General features: G+C 36.4%; 6 protein-coding genes across 18 annotated transcripts; 4 read left to right on the forward strand and 2 right to left on the reverse strand.

Annotated features, from left to right (window-relative positions):
- Window positions 1-860: 860 nt before the first annotated feature.
- Window positions 861-6,730, reverse strand: LOC142545252 (serine/arginine-rich splicing factor RSZ22A-like). 6 transcript variants are annotated; one of them, XR_012820242.1, is made up of 7 exons: window positions 6,614-6,730; window positions 6,151-6,254; window positions 5,474-5,562; window positions 5,154-5,355; window positions 4,948-5,058; window positions 4,029-4,207; window positions 2,968-3,865 (listed from the first exon to the last, which is right to left on the reverse strand). XR_012820242.1 is itself a non-coding variant. In XM_075652318.1 (6 exons), the coding sequence occupies exons 2-6, from the start codon at window positions 6,237-6,239 to the stop codon at window positions 1,014-1,016; spliced, it is 528 nt and encodes a 175-aa protein (XP_075508433.1). In that variant the 5' UTR covers window positions 6,240-6,254; window positions 6,614-6,730; the 3' UTR covers window positions 861-1,013. The 6 variants fall into 6 exon arrangements, 4 of the variants coding, with proteins under 4 accessions (XP_075508433.1, XP_075508429.1, XP_075508431.1 ...); XR_012820243.1 differs by having other exon boundaries at window positions 3,034-3,583; window positions 3,657-4,207; XM_075652318.1 differs by lacking the exons at window positions 2,968-3,865; window positions 4,029-4,207 and adding an exon at window positions 861-1,050.
- A 792-nt stretch (window positions 6,731-7,522) lies between these two features.
- Window positions 7,523-9,017, forward strand: LOC142545242 (putative sarcosine oxidase). Its single transcript, XM_075652295.1, has one exon. The coding sequence runs from the start codon at window positions 7,648-7,650 to the stop codon at window positions 8,875-8,877; it is 1,230 nt and encodes a 409-aa protein (XP_075508410.1). The 5' UTR covers window positions 7,523-7,647; the 3' UTR covers window positions 8,878-9,017.
- A 1,128-nt stretch (window positions 9,018-10,145) lies between these two features.
- Window positions 10,146-13,384, forward strand: LOC142545243 (exocyst complex component EXO70A1-like). Of its 3 annotated transcripts, none has more exons than XM_075652298.1 (3): window positions 10,146-10,323; window positions 10,390-10,481; window positions 10,634-13,384. In XM_075652298.1, exon 3 carries the CDS (start codon window positions 10,850-10,852, stop codon window positions 12,866-12,868), a length of 2,019 nt encoding a protein of 672 aa, XP_075508413.1. In that variant the 5' UTR covers window positions 10,146-10,323; window positions 10,390-10,481; window positions 10,634-10,849; the 3' UTR covers window positions 12,869-13,384. The 3 variants fall into 3 exon arrangements, with proteins under 3 accessions (XP_075508413.1, XP_075508414.1, XP_075508412.1); XM_075652299.1 differs by having other exon boundaries at window positions 10,727-13,384; XM_075652297.1 differs by having other exon boundaries at window positions 10,146-10,481.
- Window positions 13,385-14,641: 1,257 nt separating this feature from the next.
- LOC142545244 (uncharacterized) lies at window positions 14,642-18,575 on the forward strand. 2 transcript variants are annotated; one of them, XM_075652301.1, is made up of 8 exons: window positions 14,642-14,821; window positions 14,906-15,098; window positions 15,215-15,301; window positions 15,722-16,048; window positions 16,649-16,787; window positions 17,040-17,471; window positions 17,598-17,671; window positions 17,784-18,575. In XM_075652301.1, the coding sequence occupies exons 1-7, from the start codon at window positions 14,751-14,753 to the stop codon at window positions 17,660-17,662; spliced, it is 1,314 nt and encodes a 437-aa protein (XP_075508416.1). In that variant the 5' UTR covers window positions 14,642-14,750; the 3' UTR covers window positions 17,663-17,671; window positions 17,784-18,575. The 2 variants fall into 2 exon arrangements, with proteins under 2 accessions (XP_075508416.1, XP_075508415.1); XM_075652300.1 differs by having other exon boundaries at window positions 17,040-18,575.
- Window positions 18,576-19,661: 1,086 nt separating this feature from the next.
- On the reverse strand, window positions 19,662-20,326 carry LOC142545245 (uncharacterized). The gene has a single exon (XM_075652302.1). It carries the CDS (start codon window positions 20,042-20,044, stop codon window positions 19,844-19,846), a length of 201 nt encoding a protein of 66 aa, XP_075508417.1. The 5' UTR covers window positions 20,045-20,326; the 3' UTR covers window positions 19,662-19,843.
- Window positions 20,327-23,218: 2,892 nt separating this feature from the next.
- On the forward strand, window positions 23,219-25,968 carry LOC142545246 (uncharacterized). 5 transcript variants are annotated; one of them, XM_075652304.1, is made up of 6 exons: window positions 23,219-23,357; window positions 23,844-24,947; window positions 25,050-25,097; window positions 25,165-25,263; window positions 25,435-25,599; window positions 25,736-25,968. In XM_075652304.1, the coding sequence occupies exons 2-6, from the start codon at window positions 23,904-23,906 to the stop codon at window positions 25,886-25,888; spliced, it is 1,509 nt and encodes a 502-aa protein (XP_075508419.1). In that variant the 5' UTR covers window positions 23,219-23,357; window positions 23,844-23,903; the 3' UTR covers window positions 25,889-25,968. The 5 variants fall into 5 exon arrangements, with proteins under 5 accessions (XP_075508419.1, XP_075508418.1, XP_075508420.1 ...); XM_075652303.1 differs by having other exon boundaries at window positions 23,880-24,947; XM_075652305.1 differs by lacking the exon at window positions 23,219-23,357 and adding an exon at window positions 23,392-23,489 and having other exon boundaries at window positions 23,880-24,947.
- Window positions 25,969-26,133: the final 165 nt, after the last annotated feature.

Here is a 26,133-nt window from a genome sequence, read left to right on the forward strand (position 1 = left end):
CAACACAAAATCAATCAAAACAAAGGGATTAGGACTGTCAAAAATAAACAAAATACATATTAATGAGACTTCCTCCTCAGCTTCTGTGCCCCTTTTGACAGGCGTGAAGAATTCAGCCCCTTTTGACAGGCGTGAAGAATTCAGTGTCATTCTCACCTACGCAGCAGGACTTGAAGACAAGGCAGGATGGGATGCTAGAATGGACAACTTCTTCTTACTAACTTTGGGAAAGGCGAAATCCAAATGTATGCCAACATAAGACCCAACTTCACATTTTCAATAGAAAAATTATATAAGGGGGAAAGAGTGGTCAGATTATTGCCACTCTAAGCAACTGACTGCAACCGATAAGTTCAAAGTTTTCTTTACTAATTCAAAAAATGGAGCCCTTCAAAGCCGACATTCGCTCCGGAAAGCCACAGCCCCAGCTTGAAAAGGGAAATCCAACGAATAGCTGATGTAGAAAGTCAAACCACAACTTCCATTTAATAAATTAATTAATTACCTTCAAGATGCGTGTGAAACCGCTCTTCATCCTTAAATCTAATAAAATAAGATAACTATTTCAGGAGAGAAGCACCACAGCCGCAGACATGCAATCAAAAGAAGTATCTAGAAAGTAGCAAGCTGGGATAAACGATATTTCGAATTGAAGATCCCACAGCAAAGCAGTGAAGGTCGAAACCGCAAGAAAGGGCAGATGTACGTAAACACCTCGATGACAAAAAGAAAACATAGATTTTTAGTAAGTTCTACCAGAAGTTTTAATAGTAAACATCATATACTGATGTTGATCCATGAGCTAAGATAATTGAGAATGGTCCAAAATTAAAGCTCATAAGGAAGATGGCAACAACGGATAAAGCCACAAACTTACTACCGAAGTAGTAAAAACAATCAACCAAATCCAAGAGTAGGCGTCTCCCCACTTACACAGTCCTTACATCCAAGCACTTAACACACAATGGATATTCTCCTGCGTAGACATATAAGTACTATTAACTAATCAAAGTTCAACTCCTGCTCCTGCGCCTTTCCCTGATGCCATTTCTGCATAAATCATAAGCCAAAAATTCACATGCAAATATAGAAATACCCACAATGCATAATTACTTTATAGCGAAATATGTATCATGATCTTTCATGAACATGGAAAAGAGTCAGCACTCAGACACAAGGAAATCATACCCTCAAATGAAAAGGATAAGACAACATCTAATCATATGCAAGTGATATATGCAATAACATAAATTTCATAGCAGACATCATGACTGAAAAGCTGATCGTAACAAGTATTTCGATAGTGTAATCATATCCGGCAACAAATATCAGAACACTCAACTACAAATCATCATTCAAAAACCATCCTATACGTTTCTTTAACTGCAAATCATAAACCGTTAACCACCGAAAACAAGCAAAATACCACAACTAAAGTAAAACAAACGACTTTAGAGAAAACGTTGTTACCTCCTGATCACTCCAAATACACGAAATTCGTCCTCAAGCTCACGTTCAGATACGCGCGGGTCCATATTTCCAATATAAACCCTCGACATCTTGGATCAAAGTTCCTGACCAACACAGAAAATACATGTAATGATACCAAAACGATACGAACATAACCGTAAAGGGGAAAAAGAAGACCATTGATAACGACTGGGCCAAACACGATCTCTGATTTGTACGACAGAGAAAGCAATTTTTTCATAAAACATTCGAAGACAACCGGGTAATCCTTTACCAAACTCGAAAAAAATAGTTGAAAAAATCGCAAGAATTCCCTGTGGAACGGAACAATCGTGAACTTAGGAAAAGACAGTATGAGACAACAATTGAAAGATACCACTCGACACAGCGGGTGCGCGGATTAATTTTCCAGGCACGTAGAATTACCATTTAAGCCCAAATTTGGTTATGGACAATACTGATACACATAAGTTGGTGCTTTTCTTTTCCTTGGTGTAAAGTAAAATTCAAGAGAATATAGTTTAGTTTTACTTTGCTTGTGGATTTTTGCTTATTTACTTACCACATGTTTCTCATTGAACATCTCTGTTTAGCAGTCCAAACAAACCTTTGCCAGCAGCAATATTGTCATATCCCTTCTCAGAAACAAATAAAACTTGAACGTCCTTGAATCAATTGATCGTGGATTATACATATGTATACCAGGTATCATAGTTACACAAAATGTTTGTATGTCGAACCTCATTTCTAATGATCACTTTCGAATATAAAAAAAATTTAGAGAAGAATTTTCGATTTTAGGATTTAAAAATTATTGAAATAATATTGCAAAAATAAATATGATAATTCATTTCGAACTTGCATTAAAAACCAGAATCGTTTTCGTAACTTTAATTTGGTGTTTACACTTTCCTCGAGGTAGCAAGCATCCACGATTTGGTCCATAGACACCAATTTGTTAAAATAGCCGCACGGAGTAAACGCGATATCTCAATCAGTACAAACATCTACGCCGACTAAACTTTACAAGCATGCAAATTAAACATTTCCTAAAATAAATATTATCTTTTTTTGGAAGTAAAATAATTATAATCTTTCTATGAAAAATATTTATAATCTTCAAATAGTGAATTTCGTACTACGAGTACCGTTCCGTCGAGAGCATCTTGAAATAACAATTTTTTTTATAGAATATTTTGGAAAATAAAAACTAAAATACAAACCGATAGACAAAATAGGCTTTTCCTTTATAAAAGCACACACCATTTTTTCATTTCATCAAAAAGAATCCGTCGAGGCAACTCGTATATATTAGTAACAATACATACGCATCAATATACATATATCTCCACGAAAATAAACCACGCACACTGCATAAAACAACCAATACATACATAGGGACCTTCAGATTTTCAGGTCTGATTCACTTTATATTTTGAAAAGTCACCCTCCAACATGCTATATAAATTCCAAGTAAAAACAAGACTACCTTAGAGGATGATCCAAGCCCGGAAAATGGAGAAAACAAGGCCTGAGGCAAACCGGAGCTGATGGGGGAGATAATTCACATAACACGAGACATTTCAAGAATCATCAACTCAAAACAAGGATCTTTGGTACAAACTGGTGCACAAAATTCATTACTTCGTTCAGCAGATGTTCGGTCCTCTTCTTTCTCTACCAACTAAACCATAGTATCAGCAGCAGAAAATCAAAAAAAAAAAAAAATATGGGGGTAGGGACTGTCACAAATAAACCAAATACATATTAACGAGCCTTCCTTCTCAGCTTCTGTGCCTCTTTTGACAGGCATGAAGGATCTAGTGTCATTCTCACCAACGATGCCAGACTTGAAGACAACATAGGATCAACGGGATGCTAAAATGGATAATATTTTCATATTAACTTGGGGGAAAAGTGATATCCAAATTGATGCCAACATCAGACCCAACTTCACCGTTTCAATAGAAAACTTCCACAAGGGGAAAAGAACAGTCAGCTAATAGTCACTCTAAGCAACTGACTCCATGAGATAAGTTCCAAAGTTTTGTTTATTAATTCAAAAATGGATTCCTATAAAGCAGACATTCGCTCCGAAGAGCCACAGCTCCCGCTTGAAATGGAAAATCCGACGAATAGTTAATGTAGAAAGTCAAACCGCAACTTCCATTTAATAAATTAAATACCTTCGAGATGCGCGTGAAGCCGCTCTTCATCCTTAAATCTAATCAAATACCATAACTATTTGAGGAGAGAAGCATCACAGCCGCAGACATGCAATCAAAAGAAGCATCTAGAAAGTAGCAAGCTGGGATAAACAATATTTCGAATTGAAGATCCCACAGCAGTGCAGTGAAGGTCGAAACCTCAAGAAAGGGCAGATGCACGTAAACACCTCGATGACAAAAAGAAAACATAGATTTTTAGCAAATTCTACGAGAAGTTATAACAGTAGACATCAGCTAATGATATTGATCCATGAGCTAAAAAGATAATTGAGAATGGTCCAAAATTAAAGCTCACAAGGAAGGTGACAACGGGTAAAGCAACAAACTTACTACTGAAGTAGTAAAAACAATCAACCAAATCCAAGAGTAGCCGTCTCCCCACTTACACAGTCCTTACATCCAAGCACTTAACACACAATGGATATTCTCCTGCGTAGACATATAAGTACTATTATCTAATCAAAGTTCAACTCCTGCTCCTGCTCCTGCGCCTTTCCCTGATGCCATTTCTGCATAAATCATAATCCAATGATACCCAAATAAATATCTAAATAATGTGACAAAAACAAGTCAAAATGTATAACACACTCAAAATACCAAAGCCCATATAATAACCAGAGTACGAAATCATCAATGACAATCATCAACTCTTATACCGGTTTGCTAAAAAAGTTAAACAAACACCACCTCTCAGCCGGGAGCATTCAAAAAGAAAGAAAGAAAAAAAATAGGAAAAAGGAAAGCAGAAATATAGTATTCAAGGCTACATGTTTTGTAAAATTTCCTGCAGTTTACTAAAATAACATTAGTGCACGTCATACAGAATGCACATTTCATTTGTATGTGTATCGAAATGCACTAAAACAGGAACATCAAGAGAAGTTCTTAACATCAGGAACGGTGAATATATAGTTTTTCGGCATGTCAAAGCAACTGGCAAGCATATACCTTATTTCGGTAAAAGAAATACCAAAGGACATAAAGTGCGTGCATGCTAACAAACAGATGCATACTATCTCATCAATTGATATTTGGTTCGAGTTACAAGGTGCACATTGTTTAATACAAATTTTGGATGATCGATCAAACCTATGCTACCACAACAAACAGCCATGTTTTATTTCCCCATCCTCCGGTTTTCAGATGACAACAAATCATCGGCGCACTTATATCTATAAATTATCCACGAGTCTTAAAGATAAGAGATGCATGTGAGATGATATCACATTAGGAATACTTAGGATCTCACCCATTGGCATATGGCACCTCGTCTCGTCCACGATAAGGAGACTTGCTGAGGCTGCGACCCCTAGGAGACAAGCTGCGGCGTCGAGAAGTGCGACCACGGGGACTGTAACTCCTGACCCAGCAACAACAGGCAAACACTAGGTTTAAAATTAATAGTGGCCATAATGACTTTACTCTTAACAGTGCATGTTAATCACCCTGTCGTACCTTTTACCATAACTTGGGCTCCGGCGATACCTAGGAGGGCTACGACTCCTACGCCTTCCAGAACCTCCTTGCATCCTGCACTCACGGGCAAAATGGCCAGGCTCGCCACACTCATAGCATTTCAAATCAGATCCAGAACGACCGCGGCCACCACCGCCACCTTTTGAGTTGTGTGAAAGCTCAACTCTCCAACCATTTTTACCTATTCGGGAACAAGATGTTATTCGCCAGATCAGAACAATAACCCAGATGGAAATTTGGAAAAAGGAAAACCAGCAAAACTTCTCTACTTTTAGAGGAAACAACTACGACAATCTCACCATCAAGCTCCCTGATGGCATCTTGGGCATCCCTTCGATCATCAAAATCAATGAAAGCATAGCCAGGAGGCCTCCTTGCAACCCACACACTGCAAAAAAAAAAAAATACCTAACACCAAGTTCTTCCAACGACAATTAATAAATAAAGGCGCTTCTTAAAGAAGTTATTATGCATGCAAGTGATGCATGAGTCTGAGCACGAGTAGAAATCCATACTGGCCATCTGTAGCTAAGTCAAATCATACACTGGAATTCTTTCGCCATAAATAGCAGGGTTAAAATATACAACCAACTTTGTTTGCCAAGAATCTGTTACAATTTTTCTATCAATATAGAAATATAATTTGATTCATATGCAAATATAGAAATAAACACAATGCCTAAATACTTTATGGCGAAATATGTATCATGATCATTCATGAACATGGAAAAGAGTCGTACACAGGAAATCATACCCTCAAATGAAAAAGGCTCAAATGAAAAAGGATAAGACATCATCTGCATCTAATCATATGCAAGTGATATATGCAATAACATCAATTTCATAGCAGACACAATGACTGAAAAGCTGATCGTAACAAGTATTTCTCTAGTAAATCATAAGCCTTTAACCACCGAAAACAAGCAAAACACCACTACTAAAGTAAAACAAACGACTTTAGAGAAAACGTTGTTACCTCCTGATCACTCCAAATACACGAAATTCGTCCTCAAGCTCACGTTCAGATACGCGCGGGTCCAAATTTCCAATATAAACCCTCGACATCTCGGATCAAAGTTCCTGACCAACACAGAAAATACATGTAATGATACCAAAACGATACGAACATAACTGTAAGGGGGAAAAGAAGACCATTGATAACGAATACACAAACAAGATCGCTGATTCGTACGACAAAGAAAGCAATTTCTTCAAAAAAACAAAAAACATTCGAAGACAACCGGGTAATCATTTACCAAACTCCAAAAAATAGGTGAAAAAATCGAAAGAATTCCCTGTGGAACGGAACAATCGTGAACCTAGGAAAAGACAGTATGAGACAACAATTATCCAAGGCTATGGATCAACTCAAAAAATTAAAGCACGTCTACAAATTCGACGATAACCCACTATCGATTCGTGAAATAGCGGAACCTTACGAGAGAAAAAAGTAGAGTAGAACCCGAAACCCTAACCGAATTTGGGAGAGATACAATCTCGCGGGCATCTTATAAAGGATCTCATTCGCTACAGCGGGTGCAATGTAGAAATACCATTTCAGCCCTACCTATATTCTGGACATACTAATGCCCTTTTTGTATATACTTTTGGGCCTCCAGCAATCTATAAAAACCAGGCCCACGAAGGTGGATAAACAAAATATAAATAAAATCATTTTGAATCTATTTTTATCGATTTACGATTTTTATACTTTGAATATTTTCTAAGAATAAAAAATATGGCAATACTATTACATTACTTGGTTTAACTAAATTTCATTCCAATATATATAATCTTTACCGGAATTTCCATATTTATCTAATTTTCTTCGAATTTGTTCCTGAAAATTATTTTTTATTCAACCTTAATATTGACACCATTTAGTTGACTTATAATGTCGTTAAAGGGATTAAAATTTTAATATATTAAATAACAAAAGAATCTATTTGAATGTAACAAAATTGAGAATAGTTTTGAAACTTACCTGGAAATTTTGCCAAAAATATTATATTCTATAATAATTGGCCAAATAACCTATATCGTATAGAAAATATCTTGGCTGATCACATATATTATAGCTGTTCTATTATAATATAAGTTATGAATATTTAAAATAGTTTTATGTCGACACATTTAGAATCAGCTAAAACACATGAAAATTGATTCCGCGGCGAGGCCTTGACCCAATGTATTGTGTTGAATTCTTGAGACTTGTTGGTGTCATAGTTACGTCGAAGGTAGTTTTTCTAATTTATTTAGTTAAATTTAATTGTTTTTTTAATATTTTTTGTATAAAATAAACAAATATCGACCCTACGTGACGTAGATATTAAAGACAATTACCATATAATATCTTGTACTCAGTGACACCATGGTTAAACAGATGCTATTAATTCATTTTTAGTTTTATTCCAAACAAAATAAACTCGTATTCATCATCTCGCCTCATTCTTGTACAAATCGATAGAGAAAGATGGAGGATTCCAGAAGCCAGTTTTTTGATGTAATAGTAATTGGGGCGGGGGTAATGGGGAGCTCCACAGCTTATCAAACAGCGAAACGCGGCCTGAAAACGCTGCTTTTAGAGCAGTTCGACTTTCTGCACCACCGCGGCTCTTCACACGGCGAATCAAGAACCATTCGTGCTACCTACCCGGAAGAATACTACTCCGGAATGGTTATCGAATCTTCGCGTTTATGGGAAGAATTAGAGGCTGAAATTGGCTACAAAGTCTACTTCAAAACCACTCAGTTCGACATGGGCCCGTCGGACAACAAATCCCTGCAAGCAGTCGTGAGTAGCTGCCGGAAAAACTCCATTCCTTTTCGGGTTCTTGACGGAGATGAGGTTTTGAAGGAGTATTCGGGATTGTTCCAGCTGCCGGAAGGTTGGATTGGTGTCGCAACTCCGGATGGGGGAGTTCTTAAGCCGACGAAAGCTGTGGCAATGTTTCAAACACTTGCTTCGCGTCGAGGCGCGGTGCTGAAAGACGGTACAGAGGTTCTGAACATTGAGAAAGATAAAGAAAACGGTGAAATTGTTGTGTTTGCGAGAGATGGTGGCCATTTCCGAAGCAGAAAATGCGTAATCACAGTTGGGTCATGGACGAAGACGTTGATTGAGAAGGTCCGGGGATTAACCCTTCCGATTCAACCGCTTGAGACATCAGTTGTATACTGGAAGATAAACCCTGGTTATGAAGATAAATTCACGATCGAAAATGGCTTCCCCACGTTCGCCAGCTACGGGGACCCCTACATATACGGAACTCCGGCGCTGGAGTTCCCGGGGCTGATCAAAATCCCGGTGCATGGAGGTCGCGCCTGTGCACCCAACGAACGCACGTGGGAGCCAGCGCCGGAGATGATGAACGCATTGCGGGACTGGATTAAGGGAAAACTCGGGGACGCCGTCTATTGGGATAAGCCAGTGCTGACGCAGTCGTGTATGTATTCCATGACGCCCGATGAAGATTTCGTGATCGACTTTCTTGGGGGAGAGTTCGGGAAGGACGCGGTGGTTGCCGGCGGATTCTCAGGTCATGGGTTCAAGATGGCGCCGGTGGTTGGGAGGATTGCGGCGGAGATGGTGGCGAGTGGCGTGGCTGATGGCGTGGACCTCACGCACTTCAGGATAGCCAGGTTTGAAGGGAACTTTCGAGGAAATTTCAAAGATTTTGAAGATCAAGTCAAGTCACATTAGATATTGATGCATCATCGTCATATAATATTTTATATTACTCATATGTTCTATTCTATTTGCTTGGTTACATTATTTGAAAATGATTGGAGTATTCTTTTAATTTAATAATAATTCCCAACTAATTGGGGATTTCAATCTTATGTCTCGATTTATAGTTTATATTCGAATTACATACATAATTCCCTTTCCCAAAAAAAGAAGAAAATAAATTGCATTTTTTTTATTATACTTGTAATAATAATAATGTGTCACGCGTTTTAGTAAATTGTTTGAAATGTTAAAGTTTCACGTGTTTATAATTTAATTAACTTGAAAAAAAATAATAAAAAGTGAACTGATATTGTATAAAATTTAGGGAAAGTTGTATTTTTTGTACTATGTATTTATATTTATATTATTTTGATATTTAATGTTGTCAACTTTGAGTCTTGATCAGTTAGACAATTTTTTTTGCGCCAATTTGGATTTTTTTTTCCTGGCGTGAATTTGATATTTATACCGATGTAATGTTGACGTGTGTTGTGTCACATTTATACTCTCAATATAAAATAACTAAAATTATAAAAAAAATTGATAGATATAGGACTAAAACTAAAATATGATAACACAAAATATTAAAAAAAACAAAATTACTTGAGAAAAATTAGGATTTTTTTTTTCTAAAATTGAACAATATAGTCATTTCATAGTATGAATCTTATAAATATATGTTAAAAACACCTAAATTTGGATGTCAAGTATTGACGCAGCAAAATCAAATTTTAATTATTATATTATAGATCATGTACACATAAATTTTGTATGAAAATATGTGTGTAGATAGAACGAAAAGTCACTCGGTCGCACATTGATTCTTTCGAGGTACGAACCATTTCGATTCTGGGATTTGATATTGTGATTTAAAACGATGGATCGATTGGGAATTGATTTTGATGTACTGAGGTACTGCCACCGTTCATTATTGAAATCCCCTTCCATCATGAGAAGGTGGGATAGTTCTAGATAATTTTAATAAATTTTTTATGCTCTAGCCCTAGTTTGACACCGATGAATGATTTTATTGAGTTTCGCTATTTCTAGTTGTCTTCCAAAACAATTAAAATTACGGTATTCAACTATTCTTTACTTACAAAAACCATGGATTGTAAAACAAATTTTGATACAGCTGGAATCATTACATTCTTTTACGACCATTATTATGGTCTAGAATCTGATGATTCCACGTTTGTAGAAACTGCACATCGGCTAATAATTTTATTGCACACAAAAGGATAGAGAAAGACAAAACTAAAAAGCGGAGAAAAAAGAAGAGGTCCATTATTAATATTTTTTTAAAAAAAAACAGTATAAGAAGAAAACAAAAGGTTAGAAATGTAAGAGTAGTTTACCGTCGAGACGTTTTTGTTGGCACGATCCCCACTGGACTGGACTTTCACAGCAAAGACGGTGAGCCAAAACCCTCGGCCTTTCTCTGTATTCGATTAAGAGGATTCATTCTCTCTCTCTTTACAGATTCTGGTTGCTTCATTACATTCTTGGATCGGGTTCTGCTGTGGTGTGGAGCTGCGCCGACCTTGATTGGCGCTCCGTTGTGAAGATTCCAAGTGAGTTTGTCAATTATTTTCTCTAATTTTTACTTTTTTTTTGGCCCAACAAGCAGAAAGCGAGATGTAGTTGTATTTCTAGGATAAAGAGTTGGTTTTTTTACGGTTTTGCCTCGAAGTGGTGGGGTATATTGTTGATTATGTGTTTTTAGGTCAATATTTGTTGGAGTCTGGTGAAGGAAAAGAATGGAAGTTGAGTTAGACAGGAGCCCGGATTAATTTTTATTGTTTCGTTTGATTCCCAGTTAAAGAGCGAGAAATAAGAGAAAGAGGTGCGAGAAATATTAGTCTTCCCACTGTCGGTGCGGAATATGATCGAGTGAATATTTGGAATTGGATAAACCTGTCTGTGAACTGATTGGCCCCTGATGGATAAAAGGATCGAAAATTTGGTATCTGCTAGGAACTTGCTAAAAGCCAGTGTAGAGAAATCCAAGGATCTGCGGTTGTCTTTAGAAAAAGCTGGGCCAAGATTAGATGAGATTAGCCAAAGACTGCCTGCTTTGGAAGTGGCCATTCGACCGATTAGGGCTCAGAAAGATGCCCTTGGTGCTGTTGGTGGTCATATAAATCGAGCCGTGGTCCCTGCTGCTGCTGTTCTTAAGGTCTTTGATGCCATTCATGGGCTTGAGAAATCGTTATCTGATCCCCAATATGATCTTCCGGGGTATCTTGGTGTACTTAAACGGCTTGAAGAGGCATTGAGGTTCTTAGGGGAGAATTGTGGGATGGCGATTCAGTGGTTGGCTGATATCGTGGAGTATCTGGAGGATCACAAGGTGGCGGATGAAATATTTATTTCAGGTTTAAAAAAGGCACTTAACAGGCTACGGGAACTTGAGGCAGGTGAAGAAAAGGGCAATCTTGATGGGGGGCTTCTTGAAGTTTCATTGGACAGATTGGAAAATGAGTTTAGGCGCCTTTTGATTGAGAATAGTGTTCCATTGCCTATGTCCTCTCAGACCATTGCAAACGAACAGGCCTGCATTGCTCCATCACCGTTGCCTGTTGCTGTTATCCAGAAGCTACAGGCTATTTTGGGGAGATTGATCTTAAATAACAGGCTTGACAAGTGTATATCCAGCTATGTTGAGGTCCGTAGTTCAAATGTACGTGCGAGCTTGCAAGCACTAAATCTGGATTACCTTGAAATATCGGTCTCCGAGTTCAATGATGTGGCGAGCATAGAGGTATATATAGCTCAGTGGGGTAGGCATTTGGAGTTTGCCGTGAAGCACCTGTTCGAATCCGAGTACAAACTTTGCAACGATGTGTTTGAGAGGATGGGATTGGATGTGTGGAAGTCGTGTTTTGCAAGAATTGCTGCCCAGGCTGGAATTCTCGCGTTCCTTCATTTTGGTAAAACAGTCACCGAGAGTAAGAAGGATCCTATCAAACTGTTGAAATTGTTGGAAATTTTTGCATCCTTAAATAAGCTAAGATTGGATTTCAATCGTCTTTTTGGTGGAGCAGCCTGTGCGGAGATCCAAAATCTAACTCGGGATCTAATCAAGAGGGTAATAGAAGGGGCCTCTGAGATTTTCTGGGAGCTTTTGATTCAAGTTGAACTGCAAAGGCACACGCCACCTCCTGCGGATTGTAGTATTCCAAGAGTGGTGACTTTCATAACCGACTACTGCAATAAGCTTCTCGGGGATGAATATAAGCCAATTCTTACACAAGTTCTAGTCATCGAAAGAAGTTGGAGGCATGAAAAATTCCAAGAGAGAATCCTCACAGACGAGCTTCTGAATTTGGTTAAGGCCATCGAACTGAACTTGGAAACATGGTCCAAAGGTTATGAAGACGCTGTTTCATCATATTTATTCTTGATGAACAATCACTGGCATGTCTATAAGTATCTTAAAGGCACGAAACTTGGTGCTCTTCTTGGAGATTCTTGGCTAAGAGAACAAGAGCAGTACAAGGAGTACTATTCGACTACATATTTTCGTGAGAGCTGGGGAAAACTTCCAGCTCTTTTAAGCCGGGAAGGTCTGATTCTTTTTTCTGGTGGGCGTGCAACGGCTCGGAACCTGGTAAAACAGAGGTTAAAGGCTTTTAACGAAGCATTTGATGACATGTATAAAAGGCATTCCAGCTGGGTCATTTCAGATAAAGATTTGCGGGAAAGAACATGCCAGGTTATCATTCAGACAATTGTGCCAGTTTATCGCAGCTACATGCAGAATTATGGCCCGTTGGTTGAACAAGACCAAAGTGCAAGCAAATATGCCAAATATACGGCTCAATCTTTAGAGAAAATGTTCGAATCTCTGTTCCATCCAAAGCCAATGAAGCAATTCAGTTTTAAAGTGAAGCAGCCGAGTGAGAAATTTAATAATGTAGATGTGGATCAGTATCAAACTCCCCCAACCGTTAAGTGATCACCTATTTGGATGAACCGTGCATGAAGACCCATTCTAATCAGTCCATGATCTACAGCTATGTGTATATATTGGCAATTTGAGTGCTATATCTACAAATCCCATTCAGATAAAATTATACAGTCTATATGGGAAACGTTCAAAGGTTGGTAACAAGAATTCTGATGAGGTGAATGTCATTTAAACTTCCGGGAGACCCCTTTGAAGGAACCTTCCATCCCGATGACTTCGATATGTTTAAATTTAATTATAATCTATTTATTTCATAACATATATTCTATTCAATCTCTATTTAAGCAGCAGCACAAAGTTCCCTGTAATATTCGAGCAACCAATTATTTGGGACAAGTCTCATGTGATGTTCAGAAGTTTTTCAAGTTTCTTGGACAAGAACAGGTAGAAGAGTACATTAACTGTAAGAGTTCAGAACAAAAGCCTCATTGGAACTGTGTTAAATACTATGATCATGCTTTCTTGATTTTGATATCTGTTGTCCGAATAAAAGTGCTTTTTTCATCGGTCTTCTGAAAAAAGAGATTACCGTGTTGTTGGATTGGCTCTGTGGAGGGTTATTTGGCATTTATTGGGGGCATTTATGTGGTTTTTTTTTGAATTTTTTAATTATTATTTTTTAGCATGTAAAAATTTAAGGCTCGATTCGAATTAAATATATTCGAGTTTAATTATAAAACGAAAAGTTTGTGAAATGACTCGATTTCATTTACGGCATTGGTGGGTTAAGAAGTTCAAGAAAATTATATACGGGCAGAGGAGTTATGAAAATTATTTAGAACAGTTTGAAATAAGAGAAGATGATTCAGTTATTAAGAAAAATTATATAGAACAGTTAAAAATAAGAGTGTCTCTCAATTAACATCCTCTTCATTTTTATGTGATTTTTCTCTGGTTGTGTCAAATATAATGGTTTATTTTTTGAATAAAGCACTTAAAAAATCTTTAGTTAACAATGTCTTTAATCTGTTTATTTTTGTATTCGTTTACTTCGATAACAAAGTCCATATTCCAAGTGAAGTAAAGTATTAAACCACAGGCTGGAGTTTTTTTTTTTTCCCCAATAGTATGAAAAAATATATAAATTATTTAATTTAGAAATTCACATTATTGAATGAAGTATTGACTATTAAGTATAAATTCATGATTCGAACTTCACTAATGAACTTCAACTTGAAATAATACACTGTAATATATTTATAAGGAATTTATCCCCATTGATTTAGAATCAGTTCTTCTATAATCATTGGTCCTACGAATAATTTAATAATAACGTCTTACGGTATGTGATGCGTACATATACATTAATTTTGTTTAAGTTAAATAATATTTTAGAGATTATATTAATATAAAAATCTGAAAATATTTTTATAATAGTTTTTTTTATATATATTAGAGGTGATATAATAATTTAGAAATTAAATAACATAAATAAAATTTGATAAAATGAAAAATGTTTTAAGGAAACATCAAATTTCTCTATAATTTCATTCGGTTAGTATATGGTGTTAGTATTATGTAATAGATTGACAAATATTTTTTAAAAATGATAAATGATATTTAAATTATTGTGTATTTTTAGTTTTATTATTATTATTTTATTAAATAATTATAAAATTAGATTGATCAGTTGCACTTCATCGTAACTTGATCACCGCAACCAACAGAAAAACAGAAACGTGTATATATATATATATATATATATAAACCCTTCAACTGTCTCATTTCCCTCTCATTCCACTCTCTCTCTCTCTCTCTCTCTCTCTCTCTCTCTCTCTCTCTGTACGTCCTTACACAAGAGCGGTTTTGGCCAATTTCCTGATCAAATCGTCCCCACATTACCCTAACTCAAAATATCTTCGATCAAACAATGGCTGACGAATCAAAGAGTCCGAAGAAAGGATCTATCACGGAAGAAGATGCCGCCGCGCTTCTTGAACGGTAACTTTTCATTTTTTTCAGAATGATATTGAATTTCCAAATGAAAGATGAATTTTACGGTTTTTTACCTATTCGTTCTTTTAGGTACTCTGTGGAGACGCTTCTGACACTGCTTCAAGAGGTGGAGCGAGTTGCCGGAGACAAAATTGATTGGGATGAGTTGGTGAAGAACACGGCGACTGGAATTTCCAGTGCGAGGGAGTATCAAATGCTGTGGCGTCATCTTGCGTATGGGAATATGCTAGAAGATCAAATTGACAGTGATGCAGAACCTATGGCAAGAATTCTTTTCCGCATGATATCTACTGTAGTAACGTGAATAGTTCAAAATACCGACCCTATCTTACTTATTTGGGATTTAGTTGTACCAACACTTTTGTCTTCTGATTATAGGATGACGACAGTGATCTAGAATTCGATATGAAAGCTTCTCCGGCTGCAACCAATGAAGAATCTGCTCTGGCTGAAGCGTGTGTTAAAGTATGCCGGTGCATTATAGATAGCGACATAATTGTTCTGGAACTGTATGGATAAAGATAATCCGTGTTGACTTGATTTTGTGAAGACATAGGGAGTGGTGATAATTATTTCGAGACGAACCATTATGAATTTTTATGTGCAAGAAGTAGGAAAATTAGATTAAATGTGGATGGATCTGACATGTGTACGCATGGATCTTGGTCTTTTTTTTTTTTATAAAAAATAATATGTTCCGTTTCATGTCTTTCCTAATCACGGTGTTCCTTTTTTGTTTTACTTGTTACTAACATAAACTGGATTCCTCTTTTTCCGTGGGAGAAGTTATTTTGTCTTGATAAGTAACACGTGATTTCTTTTTGACTGCTTGTCAATACTAATGCCTTATGTTTGTCCAACGAGAAATTATATGGTCTTTTGCAGGTGTTAATTGCTTCTGGTTCAAATAATTCAAATCCTCCTGCTGACTCAACTATTGATGCTCCATTGGCTATTAATGTACGAAGCAGCAAGGCATCCACTGCTTCTTCTGATAGTTCACTTCTCGCGGATGCTATTCAGGGGCATAATGTTATCATTCCTGTTTCTGTACAAAAATTAACTGGTGGTTTGACTCCCAGTAGAAGGGATTGGTCCAAAGAAGAGGACATGAAGCTCACTGCTTCTGTGCAAAAATATGGTGAGCCAGATTGGGCAAATATTGCTGAAGGAGATTTCGAGAATGGTAGAAGTGCATCAGAGCTATCTAAGGTTCTTCATCTACCAAAACGTTTATCTTTTCCCATCACACTGTTTGCTTTGTTACCATTTGCAATTAACATGTCAGTCGCGCAACAAATTATTAATATCTTATTTTGTATGTTCAGAGGTGGGTCAACAGAGGCTGCCCCTTGTTGCATATGAACCTAGTGTACTTCTCCTTTGGGGAATAAAATGAAGATTGTGATGGCTGATAGCTGTGTTCTGCACAGGAACTGTGAATGAATATGGTCGGAAAAAGGCTTCATGTTTTTTTCTCCTGTACTTTGTATGCGTTGCAATGTGCAGTCTACAGATAGTTTCCCCTAAACTGGAGTTTGAGAACAGATTACTTGTTTCTGATGTAACGAGGTTTTCATTTACTTTCGTGACATTCGATCCAAGTCATCTGGCATTACCCTACATAAGCCATGGTTGATAGATATTGTGTACCACTATTTTTTAGCATGTCTGGATATTGATTAAAGCCATAGCTGATGGACCGCTAGTGTTTATTGTGTCTGGGTATTGATTAGGTTACTGTGGTCCAATTTAATCCTTCATATTGCTTTGTAATAGTTTATATTTGATTAATGAAATGAACAATTTCAGAGGTGGACAAAGCTTACGAAAAAGCTGCACAGCTCAAACGAAGGATCCAGTTCACAACTTTCTGAACCCAAACTGGCTGCGGCTCATGGATCTCTGCCAATGGACAACACTTTAAATGTGGCGAACGAGATCAATACCGGTAATCTCTCTTGTCTCTATTTCTATGTTTAGTTAACCCCTAAAAGCGCATAATGCCTCAGATTCTTTTCTTCTTGAAACACCACCACAAGGTACAGAACCCCAGATCCAACCTTTTAAACTTCTCACATATTTCTTTTCTTGAAAAATCACCAGAAAGTACAGAACCTCAGATTTAACCTTTTAATGCACCTGCATCACAACCTGACGAGCAGTTAAAAAAAGCCTCCAATGAAACATACTTCTATTGCAGATTCTGCCAAAGCTGCTGCTATTGGTGCTGGGTCCCACATGGGTGCTTCTACTGAGGGTTCCTCACTCAATGACGCTGCTCGTTCTCAAAATGTTGTTCGTTTAAAAGCTGCGGCCGATTATGTGATTAGAAAATACAGAGCAAGAAAATATCAACTGCCAGGCAATGTGCGCTCTATTCGCCGTGGCTTGGCTAAGGCTCCAATTTCCTCTTATTCTGCTCCTGTACATTCTGCAGCACGGGCAGTTCAGCCTAATCCAGTGGAAGCTGCCCCAGTCTTGAGCGTGTCATCCGAAAAGACCAACTCTACAGCCTCTATTCCATCTGAATCAGAAGAGAGCGGATATCAAGCTTCTATTTCCAGTAGTGATCCAGAAAATCATCCTCTGGATGCTCATGTGGCTATGCAAATCTCAGAAGATGAAGAATTAGGTAATAATATCAAATGCCTATTAACTGGGGTGACAATAAGCAAAGACGCTGCCACTGTTTTTAGGTTTGGGGAGCGGGGGGAATTACTTTAGCATGAGATTTCGAATAATGTATTTGATCTGACAGGAGATGAAGATGTTGAAGCAACTTCGAGTAATTCAATAGCACCAACAGAAGACGATGAAGAATAAACGAACCATGTATGATCTTCTCATTTACTTGATTACTGCGTAAATCTGTAACAAATATTCAACTAGCCAAACCCCTGAAATGAAATGCTATTTACTTGTTCTTGTTTAAATCGTTATGCAGATTCTATAGCTTCGGCGAGGTATAGGAAGAGAAACAGGAAACATACCAATCATATCATACTATAAAAGAGGTAGAATTTGATACAGTTGACTTGTAATCAAGAAACTTAACGTTGGCTTCTTGTCTTTCTTGGCATTAGACAATATCTGGCGACTCTTACCTGTACATATGTTAGTGAAGTGAGATTTGTGCGCGCAAAACTAATCTGAAACTGTAACTACGGAGAGCAAAACATTATGAGACTGCATCATTTGTAAAGTTTGGTTTTGAAAAGTACTTTGGTTTTTGCAGCTTGATTGGAAAATCGAACTTCGCACATCTTTTTAGATCTTACATCGATATCTTAGATTTAAATGAATTAGTTTAATGCAAACTAAATATTATGTTATTATTATCTTCACAATTGATACTTCGACTATGTGATGTGGATTGCATTTTGAAGCATTTGATTAGAATAAAAACGAAGACAAAGGAAGTTGAAATCGAAATTGAAACATACCTTTCGGTTTGATTTGTTTTAATTTTGATTTTGAAAAACTTAATAAATTGAAATAGATTATTTATACATGTACAAATATAAGACCATATTTATCATGTTCATTCAGATTTATGCATATGACTAATTTGTACCACATGATCGAAAACTATTCAAGAGACATGATTTAATTTAATAGAGGCATGGGAGTACGAGCTCATTAATTGATTTGTGAGAATAATTAATCATTCGTTCATTTATTTTTTTATGTGAAAATTATCTATAATTTATACGATTTTGTCCTAAAGATATAACATATATATCATATGATTTAAATCACTAAGTATATCAAAATAAATACATGAGGAATATGGGAAATTAAAATTGTAATTAATGGATAAAACTGCAATGAAAGGGAAATAGAAAATTTAGAAATAATTGTTATATTTGTTATCTTAAAGAATAAATTTAAATAATTTTAAAATTTGTTAATATAGAAGCCTCTCCATTTATAAAAATTATATAGATGATAACGACGATGTGAATATCGACAATTACTGTATATGGCAATTTGCTTATACTTTGTGTTTTGTGTTGAAAGAAACGCTTACAAGAACAAAAAACTAAGCCTGCTTAGTAAAGCATATTTTTTTATTTCTAGGTAAAGCAGATTTTTTTTATTGGAGACTGAAGTCTGGAATTAAACACACATCCCTGCCAGTCGAACAAGTATGAAAGATGGTGCAAGGGAGAGCAAACATTGATGTCCCTTAGTGTCTCCCTCCGCCAAACAAAGTGAAATTAAGCTATTGCAAGAAGCTTCATGATAAATTTTAGAGATAGATAACTAGCACTTGTATAGTCTAATACAGTACAATGTGCTGACTGCTTTTTTAACTGTGATGAGTGTAACTCTTGAGGTGAAGGGCGGAGCACAAATTCAAAATTTATCGGAGAAGCTAGAAGCCGGTGGTGTCGCTCATAAGCTGTGGCTGGAGCAGCCTGAGAACATTCCCACATGTCTTGCAAAAAAACCCTACCCTAAATCCTTTGTTTCCTCAATTTTCAAGAAGCTTAAACTATGTAAATGACACCCGTTCAAGTGCCATTTATGTTGCTTTAACAACAATCGATGGCGATGCTCTTCTTAGATGCAAACTATCGGAGATGGTATAAGCTTTTGTCTGTAACTCTGTATCTTGTTCTTATGATTCAATCAAAAGAATACAATTAAAGAAAAGCATTCATCACTACCATGGTGCCCGGATGTAAGAGAAAATAAACCTGGAATCATGTCATAATATGATGTATTATCAGGTATGTGAAGTTTTTATAGATCAGAATTCATTTTATTGCTCCTACTCGCAAAAGTATGTATGACCAGAAACGTTGGACACATACAATACACCAAAAAAGAAAGCCGACAACATTAACATCAACATCAACATCAACCCAGTCTTTAGAAAATACATCAATTTCTGATCGATTCAATATGTAAAACAAGTATCGACATTCGAGTATTATTTATACACACAAATTATTACCAACGAGTATTGCTATTCATAGGGGTGGTCAGTGGTTACCCTTACAGGTTAACCAATCGCCTAGAGCAGATGGAGCAGTAGAATCTGCGCTTGGTCTTGAAATAAAGCGGCACGAAGCACAACCGCCACTGGCTCTGCACGTCCATAGCTTGCACTATGCCGCCGCAGTACGGGCAAGCACCCGGCGCTGCCTGCCTGCCTACCACCCTCTCGTCCTCGTCGCAAACAAAAACAAAGCACATGTTTTCCCCTTCAAGAAATCGCTCGATCGAATATTTCTGAACCTTTTTTCCCACCAAGAAAAAGGAAAAAACAAGAATTGGGTTTGTGAGTCGAATGGATGATGAAGTTGATTAAACGGAATAGTGGATTTGTGATGAGAATTTTGATGGGTTATTGGGTTTGTATAAAAGAGAGCGGTGCTTCTGGAATTAGCGAGATTCTTTGTGGAGACGAAGCTACTGGTTCATTTCTTTCGGATTCTGAGACGGAAATTCCGTGTTGAAGATTCTGGCAAGCTAATGCGCGTTGACGTTTCTAAGGAAGACAACGTACGCGTGCTGGTACTTTAAAATAATAATTCAAAATTATTTTACATGGTCCTTTTAAATTTAATATATATATATATATATATATATATATATATATTTGGGAAAATAAACATCTTCTTCTAGTGATAAACCGAATGAGTCATGGTTCAACCGAACGAGGAACAAGACCCTCTCAAATGTAGAGATGCCCCATCACAAAAAGATGTCATAAAATAGCATATCTTGATAACTAAAACACAATTAAAGTCGATAATCGTTCAAAACTTAAAATTGATTTATTTTTTTATTTCGCTTTATAAAATTTGAGTCGAGAGCTTTTGTTTCCTTCCGTAGCTATTTTCACAATATCGTGGAGAAAAAAATTTAATCAACCTGTTTTTAAGGGTGTTCAAGTTGTTAAAATAGATAAGCTGTTGGATTACTTTTTTACCAATACTTTTTTAAACAAATCTATCGCACAAGATTTGTCAAATGTAATTTACTTAACTACCGTGATTTATAGATTACTGCATTAATCTTTTGATTTATCCAATGAGTATCGAAAAGTAACGATTGCAGATTCCATCATCGTTGTAAAAAAGAATAAAAATAATACCAATCCCAAAATTGTACACACAATAAAACCGTGTAAACCACAAGAGATGTTATTGGGGCTTCTACTATTGCATAAATGGAATTAGATATTAGGCTTAGCAATTTATGCTTGCTCAATATTGACACACGAGCACGAGCTCATATTGGAATAACGATTACATAGAAGATATTACTTGTGACCTAACCGAATCGGAAAAATAAGTCATGATACAAATAGAGTTAGCAAATATATTGAAATTTTTTATGATTTACATTTTGACAACTTCAATTGAAACTGTGCTTTGATTCATAATATAAATAGAAAATTAAAAAAGGGTCAATTATTATATTGCATTTTAGCAAGCCCATGAGACCCAATAATGCATATTTCTGAATTTATAATTAGGGGTGGGTACGGTACGGTATACCGTATCGAACTACAGTACCGTATACCGTATCGAAAATATCGGTATGAAATTTTTTCATACCGATACCGATACCGATACCGGAAATTCGGTATACCGCACATTCGGTATACCGAATTTTCGGTATGAAAAAAGTTCATACCGGTACCGTACCGACACCGAATGTGCGGTATACCGTACCGAAATTTTCGGTATACCGATTTTTTCGGTAAGTTCGATATTTTTTCGATACGGTTTTTCGGTATTTCGGTATTTCGATATTTTTTCTCACCCCTATTTATAATCCAATAACCCACTCAAGCGCAGTTTAAATAACTTTATCTAAATACATGACCCAAAATGAAGCAAGAGAGTGACGCCATGCATAAATAAAACTATAGACCATGTAAAGAAAAGTTATATACTCTTAGCATAAAAAGTAATATTTTTTCATTAATGACCCAAATAAGATATTTGTCTCACAAAATACGATCTGTGAGACCATCTCACACAAATTTTTGCCTTAATTAAAATATGAGAGACTCCTGCGATTCAATGATCTTGAGATACACATGAGAGAAATAATTCCCGTGAATGATAAACTAACTCCAGTATCACGACGTTAGTATTTGTCATGACGTTTATATTAAATACAAATACTATGTGAGTTAATGGAGTAGGAGGAGGCCAAGTGTTACACTTTGAGGTTAGTGGTGGGGTTTGCTAGTCCACAAAAATATAAGCAAATCGTGGACAAACGAATAAGGTCTGTTTTGGATTTTATAGAATAATAAGTAGTTTGTATTTTCTTAGTTTCAAGCAAATATCACTTCTTTCACCATCAGAAAATGTTTTGCAAAGCCGACACGGAAGTGGAGGAGGGCCCTTTATCTCGAGCATTCCAGGCTATCCGAATAACAGAACCTCAAAACCAGATCCCACGGCTGAAATCCGCCAACATGCCGCCGGACGGTAGTTTTAGGTTATATTTAATAAAATTCCTACCGTTTGATATATAATATAATATAATATAACATAACATAACATAACGGGAATTTGGTGTTTACTGAGCGGATTTAGTTGGGTGGCCATACATGCCACTCGACTCCTCCGCCCTTACTTCACACTTGTAATGATAACAACAACAAATATTTTTAATGTTATACAATTTTTTGTAATGTTAAAAAATATTAATAATTGGATCCTCGAAATATAGAGGTACTGCCTTAGAAAATACGAGATATATCCAGGTAATTCAATGATTTTGGGTATAATTGTTACAAGGATTGAACTAGTTATTTATACCGTTTACACAAGAGACACAAAAAATTGATCACAGTTTATGATATATTATTAAATACTTTAGCTCATCAGATTTTCAAGTGATGCATGAGGTGTTCGTGTTACTTTTTTACAAAAGTTGAGACCTGTTATGCCCTTCGATATTTCACACTGATTTGGTACAAATAACTCATTGTTTTATAATAATATTACCACACACGCATATAATATAATATTATTGTCATTTTTATGAAAAAAATTGATGAAAGGTTATTTATCCAATCTATAATTGTTGATTGAGAAATATACAATTTGATATTTAGCATTACGGTTTGATACAAAAAAAAAAACTTATAAAAACAATTTGTATGTAATCAAGATTATTCTACATAAGATAAAAAAATATTATGAATTTTTGGCAGTTTTTATTTAGAAAATTTTATTTAAGGTATTGAAAACATGGGTTACATGTTTAAGAATTTTTTCAGTACCACAAGTTCATATGTATTTATGAATTATGATTTGAATCACATTTTTGAAGATCTTTATTTTCTACTTAAAGTTAATTATGTACATCTCACCAAATGCTTATTTCAGCACAACACGCGCACGCCTCTCTCTCTCTCCCCTTCCACTATAAGGGCAATACCTTCTCGCATCGCATCGTGATTGGAATTTTCTTTTTCCTTCTCTTTTGGTGGGACGAAAAAGGAAAAGAATAAGGAGTGGAAAAAGGAGGAAGAAAGGTGAAGATAAAGTAACGGGAATTAGCTTTTGCTTTCGTTGTAATCAATCCGTTGGAGTTTTTCATGGTTTCTTAATTGTCACTGTTGTGTTCCTTGATTAGTTTTAACGAAAATTTTATGGGTTATGATATGGTTTGCGTTACTTTGTTTCTTGATTGGTTTTTTGTAAGATATCGAGTTTATATGAATTGAATTTACGATGAAGAATCGATATATTTTTCAACGGTTTCTTCAATTTCTTCTGGTCTCCGTCCGGTTCTTAGTTCGTACGTGGGTTTTTCCTGCTGCTGTTTCCCTGTTGCGATCTGTTCGTTTTATATATATTTTTTAAAATCTCCAGATTGTTTTGGAGTCGATACCCGAACGTTGTTTCTGTTGAATTTTTAATGATTGTTCTGTTGTTGTCGGAGTTGGTGCATTTATTTGGAAGGGAATTTATTTTGGTTATTGTTTTATTTAATCATGGATGATTATGATCTTTTACAGGAATTTTTTGCTGTTATGTTGCTCTTGGTGAAACAGGATAGAAGCTCAATTTAAGGATTAATGGATTCACGTGCTGGTAAAATTAGTGCAGGTGGGCCGATCACTCAAAGAAAAGTTCTTACTGTTGCTTTTAAAGATGCAGCTTCTGCGAGGGATGAAGATGTTCGATTTTGTAATCGAATAGGATGCAGCGGGAGAATGAAGTACAGTCAGACTACAAATTTCGGAACCATAGATAGATCCAAATGTCCTAGACCTTCTTTTTGTTCTTCGAGTGGGAATGGAATAATTGGAACTTCTTCTAAGAGAAATTCTGCGAAGATGAGTGAAAAGAAGTTTAATTTAGATTCGAGGAGAAAGTTGTTTTCTCAATCAGAAAGTAGCGTGTCAGGTGATTCACTAGGTAGAAGTCCAACTTATCAATCCAAATCAGGGATTAACAACTCTGGAAAGATTACTATAACGGAAAGTAGAATTTCAAATGTATCTTCAAATATTAGACCTCGTAAACCCAGCATCCTGCCGTCTTCTTCCGATATTTTGGCTTCTAAAAGCATTGGCACTGGGCCATCTAAGAGTAGCACTTTGAGTAGGTATAGTCCAAGGAGCCTAAAATCTGGTTCAAAACCTGATGTTATACCACCTAGTTGTTCATCAGTGTCAAAGTCTATCACGGAGAATGCAATAAAAAAGAGAAGCCATGAAAAGGACACCAGCTCATCTCGTAGTGGGAGAAAAACCACCGCCCTATCATCTTTTCATAGGCATGTATCACCTTCGACTAGGCGTACCTCAATCTCCAATTCAAGAAGAAATAGTTGCATAGTTGGAGGGGATAGCAGTGGTACCAGTTCTGCTCGGGCTAGAAATTCAGGAAATATAAACAAAAGAATGAGGCCTACAGACCGAGAAAATAGACAAAACTTTTCATCCATTGGAGAACCTTCTGATACAGAAACACCTAATAACACCCTTTCTAGTGATTCGAGCAGTAATGGTGATAACTCCTCGACTTTGATGTATTTCAGTTCGGAGGATCTTGGTTTTAACCATTCAAGGAATCGTCGTGCATTACCTCGAGATAGCCTTGATGGAATCGCTGAGGTAGTGTTCTTGTTATTGAGATGTACGTAACAATTGTTTTAGTTGGGTTTTTCTGAACTAATAGTGTCTCTCCATTATATCCGTCAAAATCTCACTTCACAGGTATTATTAGCTCTTGACAGGATCGAACGTGCAGTGCTGACGCATGAGGTAACTGATGTTTGTTTACCACTTATATTTTGAAATCAAAATTTATGATCTTATTCTATGTTCCCAGCAAGTACTAGCTCTGGAGGCCAGGTTTTTCATCACCGGCCTTAACCTCCACGACCAACATCGAGACATGAGGATGGATATTGATGATATGTCTTACGAGGTTGGTTTTGCTTTTACTTGTTTGTCATACTTTGACTAATGATAACCATTTATAATATTCATTTTTTCCAGCGTGGTCTTTGTTAATTTTGTTTGAATCTAGGAGGTGGTTATTATTTGTTCGCTGGTATTTGCTCGAGTTTTATGACATTGAGTATGCTGCATTTGACAGGAATTGTTAGCTTTAGAGGAGAGGATGGGTACGGTAAGCACGGCCCTCTCGGAAGAGACATTGTCGAAATGCATCAGGAGAAGCATGTACCAGAAAACCCCATTGGAAGTTGGAGATACGGGATCAAGTGAGGATGGAGGTGACATCAAATGCAGTATTTGTCAGGTATTTTATATGTGGGACCAATTTTAGACCAGAACTCAGCTACAGCGAGTTACGAAGCAATGCTAAAAGAAAAGTAAAACGAAACAAAGTAGAATTCTTCATTTCATTTATTGTATGACTCCTCCATATTTTGCAGGAGGAGTTTGAACTCGGGGACAACGTTGGGACGTTGATTGAATGTGACCACGGTTATCACATAACGTGTATCACCCAGTGGTTAAGTCTCAAGAACTGGTGCCCGATTTGTAAAGGTTCAGCAGCCCCATCACAATCATTTTCATCTTTGTGAATGGCTATTAATTATCTGTACAGAGCTTGGATTTTCTTGAGTTTGTTGCTTTTGTGAATATACCGTCATACTGGAATTTTTTTTTATTTTTTTTTTGTTTTTTCACGCCTCCCAATTAAATTATTATTTTAAATTATCATTCACTCACTTCTAAAAACAATTATATCGATACGTATTATGATGTTAATCTTGTATATTGTTATCAGTTTGATTACAATATTATCATTTTTGAATAAAATATAGAC

Source organism: Primulina tabacum, chromosome 5, assembly GCF_025594145.1.
Source record: "Primulina tabacum isolate GXHZ01 chromosome 5, ASM2559414v2, whole genome shotgun sequence".
In the NCBI taxonomy this organism is placed as follows: Eukaryota; Viridiplantae; Streptophyta; class Magnoliopsida; order Lamiales; family Gesneriaceae; genus Primulina; species Primulina tabacum.

Bases quoted from the DNA above. Each gene is read 5' to 3' on its own strand.
- LOC142545243 (XM_075652297.1), top strand. From the start codon at position 10,850: ATGGATAAAAGGATCGAAAATTTGGTATCTGCTAGGAACTTGCTAAAA.
- LOC142545242 (XM_075652295.1), top strand. From the start codon at position 7,648: ATGGAGGATTCCAGAAGCCAGTTTTTTGATGTAATAGTAATTGGGGCG.
- LOC142545244 (XM_075652300.1), top strand. From the start codon at position 14,751: ATGGCTGACGAATCAAAGAGTCCGAAGAAAGGATCTATCACGGAAGAA. The intron at 15,099-15,214 runs GCAAGAATTCTT...TTCTGATTATAG, and splicing joins ACAGTGATGCAGAACCTATG to GATGACGACAGTGATCTAGA. The intron at 16,049-16,648 runs GTTCTTCATCTA...GAACAATTTCAG, and splicing joins GTGCATCAGAGCTATCTAAG to AGGTGGACAAAGCTTACGAA.
- LOC142545252 (XM_075652314.1), bottom strand. From the start codon at position 6,239: ATGTCGAGGGTTTATATTGGAAATTTGGACCCGCGCGTATCTGAACGT. The intron at 5,059-5,153 runs GTACGACAGGGT...TTGCTGGGTCAG, and splicing joins AGCCCAAGTTATGGTAAAAG to GAGTTACAGTCCCCGTGGTC. The intron at 4,208-4,947 runs GTGAGATCCTAA...TGATTTATGCAG, and splicing joins GAGGTGCCATATGCCAATGG to AAATGGCATCAGGGAAAGGC.
- LOC142545245 (XM_075652302.1), bottom strand. From the start codon at position 20,044: ATGTGCTTTGTTTTTGTTTGCGACGAGGACGAGAGGGTGGTAGGCAGG.
- LOC142545246 (XM_075652304.1), top strand. From the start codon at position 23,904: ATGGATTCACGTGCTGGTAAAATTAGTGCAGGTGGGCCGATCACTCAA. The intron at 25,264-25,434 runs GTTGGTTTTGCT...TGCATTTGACAG, and splicing joins TTGATGATATGTCTTACGAG to GAATTGTTAGCTTTAGAGGA. The intron at 25,600-25,735 runs GTATTTTATATG...CATATTTTGCAG, and splicing joins TCAAATGCAGTATTTGTCAG to GAGGAGTTTGAACTCGGGGA.